At 37.0% G+C, this 18,605-nt stretch overlaps 1 protein-coding gene across 1 annotated transcript; it reads left to right on the top strand.

Annotated features, from left to right (window-relative positions):
* The first annotated feature begins 412 nt into the window (after positions 1 to 412).
* On the top strand, positions 413 to 15,134 carry LOC112042887 (protein SCAI). Its single transcript, XM_024078073.2, has 9 exons — positions 413 to 540; positions 1,037 to 1,219; positions 1,658 to 2,011; positions 3,076 to 3,335; positions 4,460 to 4,645; positions 5,907 to 6,167; positions 6,712 to 6,882; positions 7,913 to 8,115; positions 8,976 to 15,134. The coding sequence occupies exons 1-9, from the start codon at positions 449 to 451 to the stop codon at positions 9,027 to 9,029; spliced, it is 1,764 nt and encodes a 587-aa protein (XP_023933841.1). The 5' UTR covers positions 413 to 448; the 3' UTR covers positions 9,030 to 15,134.
* Positions 15,135 to 18,605: the final 3,471 nt, after the last annotated feature.

Raw genomic sequence — 18,605 nt, 5'->3', positions numbered from 1 at the left:
AAATAAGTACCCAAACTACTCCACCGCCACCATCACCTACACCACCAGCATCACCTGCACCACCTAGATCACTATCTTCAACACCACCACCGTCACCTGCACCACAAACACCACCTGCAGGCCGATATAGTGATGTACTAGCGACGCTTCGATTGATTGCTGCTAAGACCTTCGTTGGACCAGTCAATGTCGCTGTAGAAAAAAAGCTTGTAAATAATGACTTCGAAATGGTTGTTATGTTAAACATAAAATCTAAACATGAGATTCTTAAAGATATAAGCCAAGCAAATATTATAAGCAGTGACTTGCCTGATACAGAGCAAGAGACATTTCTTTAAACGCCCAAGTAGTTATAAATCTATCAGCGAATCCAAAATATGTTCCAAAATTGTTTACTTATTACAAATATTTACTAAGATCTTCATTAGAATTACAATCAATATAATAAATGATGACTCCCGTGACTGATCAAGAAAGGAAAATAATTATTGAATTCTGCCACTTGCTAGAAAAGTCAAAGCAATTGTTCAATGGCCTAAGGTAAGTGTATACGTAGTTAAGGTTTTTAAAAAATACCAAAAATTACGAACTTTTGATCGCTACCTTCTGTTCAACAATGTTTTAACCATATAATATGAACGTAGATAGATAATTCAAATATTTATTTTATTTATAGCATAAAATTTATCCTAGCCTAGTATTTTAGAATTTAAACTATCGTGAGCGTTATTCATATTAATTGATTATGAAATACGGTTGAAACTCACGTGATACTACGTCGGAGTATGCCCGAGTAGTTACGAACCCATACGGGGCCGTTAGTCATGAGCTGGTTCTTGCAACGCGGCACGAACCAAACTTGTAGGGCATACTCCTACGTTGTAACACGTGAGTTTTAGCCGTATTTCATAATCAATTAGTACGTTACGGTGTGATATATTAGCTCGATAAAACTTAGTAAATAAGCATTTCAGTAGAGATACACTCAGAATTTAATATTACAAACGGACACTTCAATTGCATTTTTTATACACAGGGAACTGCCACCGCACGGACATAAGCAATGGCACGTCCACTTTGGCCGTACTTTCGACATTTACTCTAAACTGTGGAAGTATCAACAACAACATCGTCTGCTGCTCGACACTCGTTATGGATTAAAAAGATGGCAGATCGGAGAAATTGCGTCGAAGATAGGGCAGCTTTATTACCATTATTAGTAAGCCATAATTTTAAGCTTTTTTTTTAGGTTTTATTCTTTTATACCTTACCTTACGTCCACTGCTGGACATAGGCCTCTTGCATAGACCTCCAAGCACAACGAGCTCGAGCCGCCAGCATCCAGCGGCTCCCAACCCGCTTGATATCCTCGGTCCACCTAGTGCGGGGTCGCCATTCCAGCACCTTGGAAACCCAACGTCCATCAGCTGGCCCCCCCATTGCCACTTCAGCTTCGCGACTCGCTGAGCTATGTCAGTGACTTTGGTTCGTCTGAGGATCTCCTCATTCCTGATTCGATCACGCAGAGAAACTCCAAGCATAGCTCACTCCACCGCCCGCTGAGTGACTTTTAGCCTTCTAATAAGGCCCATAGTTAGCTGACTAACTATTCTTTCATAGGTAGACCTAGTTAAATATACAATCACTTTATTTGCAGCTTACGTACCAGTGACACGGCTTACTTAGTGGAATCGTATTCCTTCTATTCCGCTATAAGAGGAAGGCATTACTATCATTTAGCCAGCAAAGAGCTAAGATGTGAGCTGATGGTCAAAAAACTTCGGTACTACGCCAGATTCATTGTGGTTGCTATACTTTTACAACAACCTGTTATTATCGATGAATTGGTGGCTGAACTGGACAAACAAGTGGTTGCGTATGGTCATGTATACGATCCGACGGACCAAGTGGAGTGGTTTAACGTTTTGGCCGAGGTTAAAGCGTTCTTGGTTGCCGAACCCGGAGTAACTGTCATTGACCCTATCGATAGAAACAGAGTGGTGACCATTGGGTAACTAGTGTTTAATTTAATTTACTCATAAAGAGAAGTTTATTATTAAATAACATTAAAACCATCGATCGTAGATCGTTAGATGGGCCTCAAAGCGTCGCGGAATTGTCATTGGTTTCGTACATTGAGTACGTCATCACTCTTAACACATTTCTCGTTATTTATGTTGTGGCTTGTGTTTTTACACTTCCAAAATGAACACGATATGACAGGAAATAACATAAAATTGTGCGTTATTTAGTATGGAGGAGCCCATCTAACGATTTATATCGATTATTAAAACTACTTACTTAAATTGACTACCTAAACCTATTATATAAACTACATAATTATTATAGAAATAAAAAAGACAAATATACTAAATTTAAATTGGGTAAGTTAAATGTGTGAACATTTCATTTATTATTAATAACTTACGCTGCAGCTATCGTTCTAAATTTATGATTTTTAGACTAGTTTAATTTACCCAAGTTAAAATTTAGTGTAGTCTTTAAATTATTTGTTTTAATTAAAACGTATTTTTGATTTTGTTTTAATATTATACAAATTAAGTGGTTAGCTTATGCGCTATTTTAACAGAATGATCCTAGGTAACATAACATAACTGAATCGTTTCTTCTGAATTAAGCCGGATTTATATTTGTCTGACGTGTCGTGTTGTGACGCATCTGAATCCATCACGACATGTCACACCACATAAGTGTAAACGTTGCCATACATAATGTATAATACCGATTCTGTTCTGATGCGTTACAACACGACACGTCAGATAAATATAAATCCGGCTTTACGGTATTCATCCGTGACTAGCAACATACCTCCCTAGCAAAGTTACTGTAGATCTACTCCTTACAAATAAGTAGACAAATAAGGGCCACCTTTTTAAATTGTTTCTCTACGTAACTAATATGTTTTTGAAGTGGACGAATTAATTACCTATCTGTGCCACAAGCCACTATTGGAACGGACTACACAACTGTATATGTTACTGAAAACCTACTCCTTACAAATAACCTTTTTAAATTGTTTCTCTACGTAACTAATTAGTAAATATGTTTTTCAAGTGGACGAATTAATTACCTATCTGTGCCACAATTGGAACGGACTGCACAAATGTATTTGACTCTTCAAGATGCGATAATAATAGGTAGTGGTACACAACTGGTGAAATTCTCCGAACTCACGATAGATATGTTCAGGATGGTGCAAAATTTAGAATGGGAAGTTCACGTGCCACCCAGAAATTCATCCGGTGGGTCACCTAAGGATAAACAGAGGTGTGATATCACAACTGCATGTGAACCACTCAAGAACGCGTCTCGAGGTTTGTAAAATATTTTATAGCGAACTAACTCTCCTAACACAGTCTGGGATACGAGAAACATTTTTAACAAAAAATAACCTTACAAGTTTTCCTTGTACAGCTTCGTCTTGTCGAGAAGCCCAACATTTATATTTACAAAAATTCTCAATTGCGATAGCTTTAAGGGATAGCAGGTACAATGATAGGACTGGTATACCGCAATTTATCGGACAATGTAGCTATTTATGAATTGCGTAATAACTATTTACACTTTATACTGTATAAAGTTTTTACATTGCTAACTTTATTAAATCTTATTTAGTATTAACTGAGCTAAATATTTTATTATACAGTTTGTCCTTCCTCCTCCAAGGCTATCCTTTTTGTTAAGTCCTTGGCGATGCATTTCCGTTCTGGAGCGGCTATTCTTTTCATGTTATCTTCCCAACGTTTGAATTCCTGTAATTTTTCGCGGGACGAGAGACGGGAAGAGAAATTTTTATTAAACAATACTTTGATCGTACATTTTGTAGAACAAATATAATATTTGTTAATTTAGATTTAGATATAAGACAAAAGCCGACAGATATTACAGTAATATAATTTTGTGAATCTTTAAATCTTTATAATATTTCATCTCTTTTAAATGATATATTTAAAGGCGAATTTTACTACTATTCAATTTTGTACCAAGTAGCTGTGCCTTGTGATTATTGCTTACTTTAACTGTGTTTATCCTGTTTTCTGATGTAATAAGTATCATGTGTGATTCCATACTACAATCTACTTCTCTGTCAAATTTCATCCATATTCCTTCACCCTTTTCAAAGTTGTTAATGGTGTAACTAATCTGGCTTTGTTTTCAATATAAATAATAATTGATTATTGCTTGCGAATTTGTATTGCAGAGCAGCGATTATATTATTGTAGTAATTTTGCTTAGTGCTATAGCGAATATCCTACCCCTAACCCTACCTCTACTATACCCCTACCCCACCCCTACAAATCCCCTACCACAAATTTAAATATTTTAAAAAAGCGTGCTTTTTTATCTATGCGTAAATGTGTGAAATGTGTAAGTTTACAGGAACTTTTTACAAAACATTTAACTTGTTATTATATATTGTCCATTATATTTGTTGTAGGAATTATCGACGAAGATGAGGGAAGGCACATCAATCCACACAAGTTTCTTCTCTTTAAACCATCTGCAAATCAAGTATTAATTTATTTGGCAAGCAGTTGCAATGATCTACCACCAAATAGTGCTTTACTTGTTTATATATCCGCCAATGGGCACTCTTTTCCACAGAATAAGCACGTAGAAGACTGTAAGCATTTATTATTAATCGATTATTTTTATTGTGCTAAATAAAACAATAGGGATGTTGTATACACAGTTATAATTTTCAAGAAACCGGTAATCTAATCCTTTTAAGGTTGACTCTACCTAAGCGTTGCCTCTTGTATGCCTTGTGAATGTCCAATTATCCATTGATCCAGTGTGCATTTGCTCAGCATTTTTGTAAAATATATAATTATAAAAAAACTCATTACAAGTATAACGAAGGGATTAACATACTTTCGCTGCCTTTGGCAATTGGGGATAATCACAAAACAGAAAACACTAAAAGCTAACGCCGGGTATAATAGCCCTCAACAACTCATTGAACTTAGTCTAAAGTTCAAGGTTAACTGACACTCCATTTTCCGGTCTGTAAATAAGTAAATGAATACAATCAGAATTAGGTAACTGGTGGATTAGGTAAGTGCGGTGGCTCACGACGCGTTGCGGTTTTTATATCGCAGCGGCGCCGTAGCAGCGTTCGCCAGTCTGTTAAGAGTGTGCAATATGTAATTTGGTGGTTACAACTGGTTCTGGATCTCAGATTCTGGAAAAGTTAGGAGCCTGATATTTGGGTAAATGATATTTCAAAGTGTTAGCTTTGTTATGACTATACACACAATTTGTAAAACTTTTCTCGATAGTTTATTTTTTTGAAAAATACATGTTTTGCTCACATTTTGCTTTCAATCTCAGGAGAAGCAAACTTATTTTCTTGAATTTTTGTTTTGTATAGAAAATTAGGTATTAGGAACATGGCCATTTTTTTTTCGTTATGTTGTTTAATTTACTTGCAATTAGGTAAAAATGGTTTTGGCGCTCACGTCATAAAATTTGCGTCGCGCATCAATCGCTTCGTGCTTTTCACTCACGTGAAAGTCATAATTCGGCGTCTCGCTTGAGCTTCGAATTTTATCTATATCGTACCGACGCGCTGCGCGCTCTTAATAAAGTAATGTTGTGACGCATAAACAACTGAGCGGTGCCGCTCCGACGTCGCAACGCATTCACCCCTCCCCGCCTCGTCTCGGTGGTTGCCAGTCCAGTCGTCGCACAGCTACTGCAACGCACCGTGTGCCCCCGCCCTAAGTTATCTTGGTCTAACAATATTATTTTACTCTAATCAATTTACATTATGTGATTTGTAATATAAAAACTAAAGATATACAGTCTGAGCATTTACTATTATTATTTATCTTTTTTTTACATGTCGCTACTGTATAATATATCAATATATTTTTTTCCAGATGGTTATGACGTCGGTGGTGTTATAACGACATCAAAGTCGGACATTTATAGAGAATACAATAGGGAAGGCAAAGGCTCTGTGCCCAAAAGCAAAGAAGCGCAAATCCTGTACCCTGGAGACTTGCACCCGTTTACAAGGAAGCCGCTTTTTATTATTGTTGATTCTGACAATTCCTATGCTTTTCAACACATTCCTAGAATTTTCGGTCAACCTCTAATTATTTTGATGTCGCCTCTATCGGTTCCATCCACCCTCGTTGGTAAGTGAATCTAGACCTTGTTTTGGATAGCAAAGTATTTTGAATAGAAACAGACATTACTTGGTGAGTGAGCCGCGATAGCCTCTGCCTCCGATTCCGGAGAGTGTTGGTTCGAATCCGATCCGAGGCATGTACCTCTTTCAGTTCTTTTCAGTTGTGTGCATTTTAAGAAACTAAATATCTCATGTCTCAAACGGTTAAGAAAAAACACCGTGAGGAAACCTGCATACCAGAGAATTTTCTCAATTATCTGCGTGTGTGAAGTCCGCTAATCCGCATTGGGCTAGTCCGTAGTATCCAGGTGGACTATTGGCCTAATCCCTCTAATTGTGAGAGGAGACTCGAGCTCAGCAGTGAGCCGAATATGGGTTGATAATGATGATTACTTGGTGGAAGTTCAGGACATCAAGCGAGTCGCAGATAGTCACTGGATGACGATGGCTGAAGACTGTGCTAGAAAGTTCCCTACAAAAATCTTACCTTCAGCACATGACGTCTATTGGATGATGATGATGATGATACTAAGAATATTTGTCTTTTGCAGATAGGAAAAACCAAGGGAGCATCTTTACTCTTTTTTTACACAACCCAATAGCCGGCTTGTGTAATGCCTGTGACGTTTATACTATCGACATAACCACTTGGCAACGATGCGTCTCTCTACGCGATACGTTCATGAATGAGGCCACGAAACTACTTTTGAGATTACGAATAGGTAAAGTCATTCGCAGGGCTGGATTTTTCCGCACCGGTGTCGCTGCTGCCCGACCAGCCTGAGCCATTTATAAAAATCCAGCCAGGTAAGAATAGTTATACCGCCATTAGTCGGTCGCCAGAGCCTCGTCGGTCAACCTGCAGGGTGCATCACGAGCAGGTGAGGTTGGCAGTTGGAGAAGCTGACTGGTTCTACCTCCCATTATACCCTCTGTTTGGGCTTAACTTGTGTTTGGTCTTGATTAATTTGTATTGATGATGAATGAAACGGTCTGGTGATGAATACGAAGGACAAATAAAGGAACTCCTTAACGGCTTACAGTAGCTACCTTGTGCTTGGGCTTCAGTAATTTGTATTGATAAGAACTTTCCACTAGATTGGTTGTTACTATCATTAGCTGTCTGTCGAAGACGACGAAGGACAATTAAGGCAACTTCTCATTGGCTTACAGTAGCTACCATTTGCTGAGCTCACTTCACACGGTTCAATATGCCACAATGTTCAGTTCATACAAAAATAATACGTAATTATGTCTGAAGTCTTTACATGGGATAACCACTACCTACTAGTCATACTGATGCATCAGTTTGATATGGAATTTACCGAATGCGTAATTGTGTGGCCTACTCAGTAGTTTGTTTGAATCTAAGTCAGACAGCTCTATTCCTTCCAAGGTTTAGAGCAACATGCTTTACATCTTTGGAAAATTTTATTGCTTATATGTATATAACAAAATTTACCATTATATAGCTGCACTTTATGGTAGAAGCAATCAGCAAAAAGCAAAAAGGATTTAGGAATAGTCGAATATAAGGGAGATAAAGCATGAAAGAAAGAATAATTTATACTAAAATAAAAAAAGTGATAAAAAAATAAAACCGACTTCAAAACCTAAAAACGTACCGATCAGTTTGATGTAGAACATAATAATATTATAATGTAATTTTGCGCAATTTAATTTTTAGTAGGTACGTTTTCAGGTTTTGAAGTCGGTTGTGTTTTTTTATTGAAATGTTTTATTAAATTTCAGATCCAATATTCTACGCATTTTTGGGCGACATACATTTGAGGCTGATTCTTCTTCGGTATATCTTCTGCGAGTGTGCTCTGCGAATGCACAGGAATTTCAAATCGAGAACCAACTTGCCGCGCTCTGTACCTTCCTTGCCTGAAGAACTATTCATGCAGGAGGTCTTGGTGGCGAAAGTCCTGAATATGACACAGCTGATTGGGGTGAGTTCTTTTTTAACACTAAAAATTTTAACACTGTGAGTCGATATTTTAATAATGTATTATTGTCAAGTCCATTATTGGGATCTCTGTTTTTTGAGCATACCCAAACATACTTCTACAAGTGATCACTATAAATTAATTACATTTATACTTCAAAAAAAAATAAGTCATATACTTGAGACTGCCTGTAGGGGTAGGGTAGGGGTAGGGTAGGGGTAGGGTAGGGTAGGGGTAGAGTAGGGGTAGGGGTAGGGTAGGGGTGGGGTAGGGGTAGGGTAGGGTAGGGGTAGGGTAGGGGTAGGGTAGAGGTAGGGTAGGGGTAGGGTAGGGGTAGGGTAGGGGTAGGGTAGGGGTGGGGTAGGGTAGAGTAGGGGTAGGTAGGGGTAGGGTAGGGGTAGGGTAGGGTAGGGGTAGGGTAGGGGTAAGGTAGGGTAGGGGTAGGGTAGGGGTAGGGTAGGGGTAGGGTAGAGTAGGGGTAGGGTAGGGTAGGGGGTAGGGTAGGGGTGTAGGGTAGGGGTAGGGTAGGGGTAGGGTAGGGTAGGGGTAGGGTAGGGGTAGGGTAGGGTAGGAGTAGGGTAGGGGTAGGGTAGGGGGGTAGGGTAGGGGGGTAGGGTAGGGGTAGGGTAGGGGTAGGGTAGGGGTAGGGTAGGGTAGGGTAGGGTAGGGTAGGGTAGGGGGGTAAGGTAAGGGTAGGGTAGGGGTAGGGTATAAATAATTTAGATATTCTATTTATCTATGTTTTAAACATATGATCATCCGTACTCTGCGCTCCGGTGCCGTTACCTTTCCAATCACATTTAAAATACTTTACAAAAGATACTGTAATATCGTATTTAATTTTTTAATGTTTTTTGTTTCAGATCGAGACTTGCTTTTTTGACCCCCTAGCAGCGGGGCCCTCTACCATGGACTAATGGCTCGAAAAGCGGCCTAACCACGGAAATGTAAATAAATCAAATAACTAGACTACGAGCAGTGTGACTAGTTGCAAGAAATGTGAAAAACGTATAGAGATCAGAACACTGAATATTCTTTTAAGTGAACTATGTTTGTGTTGCATAGTGTATCAAGACTCGAACAGCGGCATCAAACCTTGGATTGACATGACAAAGGAAAAATGAAGACAAAGGCACTGAAGACAAATGCCTAACCACGGAAATATAATTGAATCAAATAACTAAACTACGAGCAGTGTGACTAGCTGCAAGAAATGTGAAAAACGTATAGAGATCAGAACACTGAATATTATTTTAAGTGAACTATTTTGGTGTTACATAGTGTATCAAGGCTCGAACAGCGGCAACAAACCTTGCATTTTACATGACAAAGTAAAAATTAAGACACCTTAGCGCACTACTAGTCGATGACCGTGGTCACAAAAGCTACTGATTGCCTGCGGCCACATTTTGCGTCCGTGATCATGACGACTGGTCGTCAAGCCATTATCTTGCTGCTGCAGTTGTTGTTCAGCCTACGCTATACTGGCTGACCGGTCGGCACAGAACTAGTGTGCAAGCGCTCTTAAGCTTAGAACTCATCTTACAACGCGAACACCTCCAGTATCCTTTCTATGAAACTTCATACACGATACGTAACGCTACGGCGCTGCATACATTACCTAGCAACTAGAAGCTATGTGTCTTCGCCGATAGATGAGTTTTGAGTACGTAACTTGGTTGCAATTAGTTGTACCGGCCCGGTCTGTGGCCAATTGATCGGTGTCTACTTAACATATATAAATACTTGCGATTAAATACTATTTCATACATACGATACCATCAAAGCTTGTAATAAAACTCTACAATGTGTACTTTTAGAAGTCTTTTTGGTCTTGGATGTGAGTGTACAGACCAGCGTTTAATTGTAAACATTCGAAGGTTAGCTTTAGCATTTTCTGATTACGATTACACCTATGCGTATATTGTCTATGTCTAACATCTTACCACTACATCCAAAGCCTAACAGACTTCCCGAAAAAAACAGTTTATAAAATATTAAATTTATTATTCTCTATTTATTATACTTATAAGTTTATATACTTAATGTTTTACTTATTAAAAAAATACCCTTATACTTATAAAATAATTTCTACTTTCCTATAATTTCGTTTGCGTTTAAGTACCTATAGTTTGTTTTTATACATATAATTTGATATTAAGGAGCGATATATTATAGTTCTATAAATATACATACTATAAGAGATTCAAATATATAGGTAAGTACTCATTTTCATGCGCGCTTGCTCTAAACTTTTGAATGTGAGATTATTATAAACATATATCTTTTATTTATTACATGGAAATCTACTTGTTTGAGTACCTATCTATATTTCGAATATTCGATATTTTTTTATATTCGAATTCGGTTTAAACATTTCGAATATTCGTACTTTAATGAAGAATACGTATATTTTATGAATGTATAAACTTATAAAGTCGTTGCAATCGATGTAAAACATTTTATAATTGTTGGGAGCTACAAAGTCTATAATGATTAAATACTGCTCAATGAAATGATGGTTGAAGAGCTACGCTTTTCAACGGATTACGTATTACTGAAAGTTCAGTTGATTGTTAAGATAAAATATATTTAAGTCAAAATGTTTTACATGAACGACTATTTTAAAACAATACATTGTTATAATTCAATAGGTATCAATCAACAATAAATTGCATTTCACGAGTTATACTTAATACGATGTATTATAATTTAAACGTTATCTTTATTTATTAAACGGTAAATTTTGTTTTGATTATGTTATATTTATGTACCTACGTATTATAATTACATTGTTTTTATTGTGAATGAGAGATTATAGCTTAGTAGTACTTAATATTTAATCAAAGTAAGAAGAGTGAAAGTGAGTGGAACCAAATATGGTTAAGGGTTTATTTTCTCTTCCAACTTGTTTGCCTTGTCGAAAAATGACGAAATAATGAATACATAATATAAACTCTCCCGAACCTGGCATCCTTACCTATTTATATTAAAACTTCGATATTATTTTTTTTTTTTTTTCAATTAATTATAATTTTAATTACAAGCAATTTGATTGCAAGTAATGTTCCTTAATTCCATAGTTCAAAAGTAATTCCAATTAAATAAACGACAAATAACTTTGTACAAAGCATACCTCGGTGAAAAGTTGGTAGCACTTTCTGACTTTGAGCAGCTGTGCAATCAACACAACCGGTTTATTTTTTTAGCTTTTTCAAGCTAAATATATTTTTGTAAAGATGTGTGACACGATTTAAACAGTGGAGACCCGATTTTCCGTAACGCATCGTTTATACGGATTCGTGATTATCCGGATCGAAACATATTTAATATCTAAATATGACGTAGTGGCATAAATAAGAACGGTGCCCCATTAGCGTGGTGCTTTACGTTGCGGCCGACAAGGCGCGTGCGTCGTCATCCTGCAATACGACAACCTGCGTCATAGCAACGCAGATGTGGTATACAATGCTTTGATCCGTAGCGACGGCGCAACGCAAAGCACTATCTCTCTATCGATAGCGATCGGAACGTGACGGTGACGGTTGCACGATGAACTATCAAGTTGCCTTCGCACCCGACGGGAATACAACACAGCGCAACGTTTCGTGACCTCTATGCCGAGGAGAAGTCCTTAGAGTCGTTCCGCCCATCTACTCTGCTTCTGCCTTCGGGCCCCATCAGGCGATGATTCAGCGCTCGCTCAAACCCCCCGGTGGCGCTGCTGAGGTCTTAAGGAGAGCCTACGACACTTACAATCCGTAAAAAAACGCGTCGTGACGTAAACAGCGCGCAGGTTCATACCACAATTTGTTTTCTATGAATTTTTATTTTAACAACCGGATTGCGGGACGCGTATTTCTCTCGCCTGGTGTGATGTCAAAGAGTTTTATTGGAAAAATATACGTACGTGAAAATTGGAAAGTTATCAATATTAAAAAAAAAATCTAGTAGGTACATAATCACCCCGAGTACTGCGTGTCCGCCACCTCGACGTTATCGGGATCATCATGTCGCCATCCTGTCCATTGTGTGCCCAAACTTTGTTACAACTAGGGTTGCCAACCGTATTATAATATATAGTATTGTACTATATTTGGGATCTGCGTACTTTATACTGTTGAAGAAATATATAGTACGCAAAAATACTATATTTTCAACTCTGAGAAACAAAATTTTAATTTTAAATCTTTATGAAAATTAGTTTTCGACAGATGCGTTTAATAGCGTCTACCCTATCCGAACTTGTCTATCTTACTGAGTTTCAAACATTAAACAAACAAATTAAAAAAAATAGCATTTGGTTTTCAAAAATTTCAAAATCAGATGTGAAAAAGCATATGACACTATTATTTCAAACAAATTAATCTTTAGAAATGCAACAACAGTAAAAAAATATTGTTTTTTTTTTAAATAAATGTTGATTTTTTGCTTACTCCTTAGAATACTATACCTATTTTATTAAAGCGTACTATATTTTTTTATAACTAAATCTGTTAAATACTGTATTTTTCTGAAAAAATGTTGGCAACCCTAGCTACAACCTCAATACACTACTCGCGAAGTTGATCAGAATTGATCGATTACGATAGTGTAGGCACAAACTTAGCTTCGCTTTGTGCAACGTCGCCTGGCATCGCTCATCTTCCGATCGTTATTGGTTATTGTGCCGAATCAAAGGACCGCAAGCGATCCGAGCTTCGCAAATGAAGCACCTCGCTACACTACTATGTACTCACTTCCAGGACTTCATCGAAGCATAGAAGCGTCACGCTAACATACATTCGATTATCCGGATTTTCGTTTTCCGAAAGCCTTATGCGAATGAGTCAGGTTAAACGGATCTCCACTGTAGTATATTTTTGTATGAATTGAGAGAATGCCTAAGAATACCTATTCTTGTGTAGCAGCTACAGTACTGCTTCTATATATTTTGCAACATATCTGGCGTAATGTGAGCTGCCGACTATTAGCGTTCTACGATTTACTGCTAATCTTTAATTATAATATATCTATTGAACAATTTGTTCACATCATCAGACAAATCAATGAACGCTCTGCCCAAAGGCTGAAAGGTGGTTTTTTTTCTAAAAATTTAAATCGATAAAACTACACTTTAATAAATAGGGCAATAACTCAATTTAGGAATTGTAATTACGAGCAAGTAATTAAGTCAAAATATTTCAATGCTGCTAGTCACACGAAAAATTAAAAAAAAATTAAAAACAAAAAAAAAAAAAAACTTACAGGCACAATTTTCCGCCCACTTTAATGACTTGCGTCATATTAAAGTGGGTGGGTAATGTGCCTCTGAGTATATACATATAACCATTGAACTTTTGCGTCCTAAATTAGTGCCCTATTTATTAGATAACACCTTGCAGTCTCGTCGCTTAGTGTATTGGCAGCCTAGTGTGATGAATAAATTATTATATCTATGTGTACGTAACGACACACTTGGGCACACTGAGCCTGCGTTATATATCGCATATGGCCTGTGTAGAGTCGGTGGCTGACAGAAATCAGATATGGACGCTCCTAAATAACTAAGGTTCCTCGCACACGCGCAATCAATGATTTTATACTATTTTGGAGAACGAAATAGTAAACTATTTTATATTATATTTCTCAGCTTCACTCGACCCGATTTTATGGTAACATATTGTATCCTATGCTACATACAGCCTATGACACAGTTTTTTAAAGATAATAGGAAATTTTCAAAGCAACATGGCAACCCAAACGTACCGCGATTTAGTGTTCCGGTACGATGCCGTGTAGAAACTGAAAGGTGTGTGGATTTTCATCCTCCTCCGAACAAGTTAGCCCGCTTCCACCCTAGATTCCATCATCATTTACCATCAGGTGAGAATGTAGTCAAGGGCTAACTTGTAAAGAATAAAAAATAAAATAAAAATAACACGTATCAACAATACGATGGGTGTTTTGAGGCAAGGCTGGATTGTAAAGAAAAACAAATTAATTATTTAGATCCTTCTATTCCATTTACTATTGATTGTCTTACAAAAATATTTGAGAATATTGAAATAATTATAAAAAATCCAGATTTAATAAAAACTTCAAAATTAAATTCATTTTAACCTTGAAAACACTTCTACAATATGTTAACTTAAATCGAGTCGAGTGAGCTGATCATATAATTATGATCGAACGATCGATCGAGTTCGTTTGATCTTTAAGTATAAAATCATTTATACTTAATATTGTCAATGAAGTAGGCTTAAGTTACATAAAGTGTTACACCCTAAGAAAATAATACTGTAATGATATATTACAACTAAAAGTATAGTACGAAGTTTAATCGTTAGATACTTTCTTGACAATATTAATATAGCGTATAGTTATAAAATAGTGTCTCGCTCGCTGTGTAGAGATTCCTATTTTATATCGATGATATACGCTTGTACGCTTGTGCGGCTATTTCTTTTCAAAATATTCATTAAATAGATAATTTTAATAAATCAATGTTATAGAAATATGAGTGTGAAGAAAAAATGTGTGTATCATCTCACCCATGATATTGGAGTTTATTCCTTCAGGACTATCGGAATTATATAATTTTATATATTTATTATTTATAAATGTATAAAATAATATATATTATGTAAATCATAATTGTGTCTAAAGGAATAAACTTCAATATTTTTCATTTATATTTAAAATTTCAAATATTTATATTTATAAGTCGCATACAGCGCCGATTCAAATTTAATGACGTCTCGGAACATCGTGCGGTATGATCCGCAATCCAAATCGTTATGGATGAGCCACAACACAGAGCTGTCTCTCTCCCACCCGCAGTCGCCACGCGCGTCATGAGTTTTGTGTATTTTATGAAATACACGCGCTGTGTTACTCGCGGCTAACTTCCGACACGTCATAAAGTTTAAATCAGGTTGCCCTTACTTACTAATGCTTAAACCAATGTCTTACAAATTAATTATTATAAATAAACCCTACTTATATTATTAATTATTAAAAATAAATGGCATTTATCGAAACTGACTGAATTTATTGAATCATCACCCACGTCCTTTCCGTTCCGTTCCCACCTATGAAAGAATTTTCCAATTCGGTTTAGTAATTGACCTATTCAATGCAAACAAACAAACAATCAAATCTTTCATCTCTAAAATATTAGTATAGATTATACAAGTACCCACTATTATACTCCTACATAGCGGTTTGATGTGTCCCAGCTTTCAGCATCCATTTCTGTGGCCGTGGGTTCGATTTCCACAACTGGAAAATATTAGTGATGGGGATTTTCACATACACACACACTAAATCAAAGTGTTTGTGATGTGATATTTGTGAATCCTACTAATATTATAAACGCGAAAGTTTGTATGTTTGGGTGTTTGTTACTCTTTAACGCCGCAACTACTGAACCGATTTGGCTGAAATTTTGAATGGAAATAGAATTTTACTCTGGATTAACACATAAGCTTATAGCACTTTTCGTCTCGGAAAAATCCATTGTTCCCGAGGGATTTGTGAAAAACTAAATTTCACGCGGACGAAGTCGCGGGCGTCCGCTAGTAATATATAAAGCTGTCAGTTTACCGGGTTTACCCGTTTTAGTTTAACATTTTTGTGCCCTCAGCGCAAAGTATGTGTATTGTTGTACGTATATCCAATTTACTGACTGAATATATAACAGAAGATCGTCATTTGAATAATTTACAAAACTAGATCAGCTTCTGGGGACGATCCTACCTATCCTACCACTACGCTAATCCTACGATAGTTCTACGCTGCCCTTACTCCACACTGATCTCCTCATTTCTGATTCGATCACGGACAGATACTCCTAATATAGCTCGTTCCATCGCCCGCTGGTTCCAACTGTAGGGCTAGGTTCATGCTCCTAGTAGATGGAATTTGGTGCTTAGGTCCACTGCAGATTAAGTTAACCACACAACCAACGAAAAAGAAAGAATAGAAAGAAAACAAAATACATTTATTTATATCTAAAATTTACAGACAGTCAGTACCCTATCCACAAATCCATACTCGAAGAAGAAGATTCAGGTCGAGTGTGGACATTTCTTAAGTCTCTAGGAGTTGGGAAAGCGCGTCAAAATAATAGCTCCTTCAACATAAATTTAAATCAGCTTAATAGCCACTTTTCCTCTACTTGCGTCATTGATGACGCCACTAAACTTACTACTAAAAATAATTTACTAGCTTTACCCACTTCTGATGATCCTGCTTTTATTTTCTGTCAAGTCACTGATAGTGATGTTGAGAGAAGTATTCGTGAGGTCAACTCTGATGCTATTGGTACTGACTGCATTAGTCGGAAGATGATTATTCCTCTCATTAACCTACTAGCTCCAATAATTAAATCCTTATTCAATTTCTCCATGTCTTCCGGGAGTTTTCCTTCCTCTTGGAAGGATGCTCAAGTCATTCCACTACCCAAAAAATTAAATCCTTCCTGCTTTTCTGACTATAGGCCTATTTCCATCCTCCCATTCCTTTCGAAAGTTTTTGAGCGTTTAGTCCATCGTCAATTAAGCCTTTTCCTAACCCGACAGAATCTTTTAAATCCTTTTCAATCTGGTTTCCGCACTGGTCATAGTACGACTACTGCATTAGTAAAAATTACCGAAGATATTCGTTTTAATATGGACAATCAGTGTGTCACAGTGTTGGCCTTACTAGATTTCAGCAATGCATTTAATAATGTCGATTTCGAACTTCTACTAGCCAAACTAGCTTCTCTCAACATATCTCCTAATGTGATTGACTGGTTTCATAGTTACTTGTTCGGACGTCGGCAGCGTGTGCGAGTCAATGACTCTGTGTCTGATTGGTACACAATTTCTGCCGGCGTACCGCAAGGTGGCGTGTTGTCTCCTCTTCTTTTTTCTCTTTTTATAAGTTCTATTACTCTTCAACTTACCTCGCTCTATCACCTGTATGCAGATGATCTCCAAATATATGCTCAGTCCAAACTGGCTGATTTACCCAATGCAATAGATGCCATAAATAAAGATTTAGATTGTATAGTGCAATGGAGTAAGGCTTATGGCCTTAAAGTCAATCCGTCTAAAACCCAAGTTATTATTATAGGCAGTCACAGTTTGGTTGCACGTATTGACTGGGATAATATTCCATACGTAATCTTTGATGGAACGCGTGTGCCATTTAGTGACACGGTTAAAAATCTCGGAGTTACTTTTGACAAGTATTTCACTTGGGCCCCTCAGGTAAGCAGAGTAAGTGGGAAGGTGTTTGCATCCGTGGGGTCGCTTCGTAGGTTACGAAACTTCCTTCCTTTATCTACTAAAATTGCGCTTGCACAATCTCTCCTGTTACCAATTCTCGATTACGCGGACACTTGTTATCTAAATTTGAGTGAAGAATTACTGGATAAACTTGAGCGCATTCAGAATGTTTGTATAAGATTCATATTTGGACTTCGCAAATATGACCATGTTTCCGAATTTCGCGAAAAACTCAAGTGGCCCTCGATCCGCCTTCGCAGGAATACTCACATTCTGTCTTTTTTGTATAATGTCCTGTTTAATCCTACGACTCCGATTTATTTAAAAGAGCGTTTTAGCTTTCTAAGTGATACTCACTGTCGCTCCCTTCGCTCTGAAGACAACCTAATCTTAAAAATTCCTTCCCATAATACTTCCTTCTATTCTAAATCCTTTTCTGTTAAAGCTGCTCGGCTCTGGAATTCATTGCCCTTAGACATTCGGCGTGCCCAATCTCTAACCTCTTTCAAACGGCTGGTAAACATGCACTTTTTTCCTCCCTGATCTTTTAATTTAACTTATTAATCCAAATTACGCTTGTATGTGTATTATGTTTATTTATTATTATTTTTGAATTATTTTGTTTATTTATTTTTCTTTTGTCTTCCCTTAGATGCCGTCTTGTTTTTATGTTTTGCAGGTTTTCATGTATGTATGTATGTATGTATGTGTGTATGTATGTATGTATGTATGTATGTATGTATGTATGTATGTATGTATATATGTATTTCTTTGTATATATGTATGATGTAGTTAAGTATAGTCTATGTATTATTATTATGTATTATTGCTTAATATTTATGTATTTAAATTACTTAACTTTTCTTATTTTTTGTGTGCGTATACCCGAATCGGTGCTTACGTTTTTTTTTTCTCTTCCACAGTGGTTGTCTGGAAGAGATCGCTCTTTAGCGATAAGACCGCCATTTGTACATTAGTTTCTAAGTGTTATTATAAGTTATTGTTTATTTTTGTTTTTAATGTACAATAAAGTATATTTCTTCTTCTTCTTCTTCTACCCTACCCTTATGACAGCATGTCTGTCTGTAACCCTAAAAAAGAAAGGGTGTACAGCTCAACATATGCTGTGCACTTCATACAAGCGTAATACACGGTGCAGACGTCACAGCTAATGTAATTATATCATCATCATTATCAGCCGATGGACGTCCACTGCTGGACATAGGCCTCTTGCAT

This window comes from Bicyclus anynana, chromosome Z (assembly GCF_947172395.1).
Source record: "Bicyclus anynana chromosome Z, ilBicAnyn1.1, whole genome shotgun sequence".
NCBI lineage: Eukaryota > Metazoa > Arthropoda > Insecta > Lepidoptera > Nymphalidae > Bicyclus > Bicyclus anynana.
Note: the sequence above shows the minus strand (reverse complement) of the source record. Positions and strands in the feature narration are given on the sequence as shown.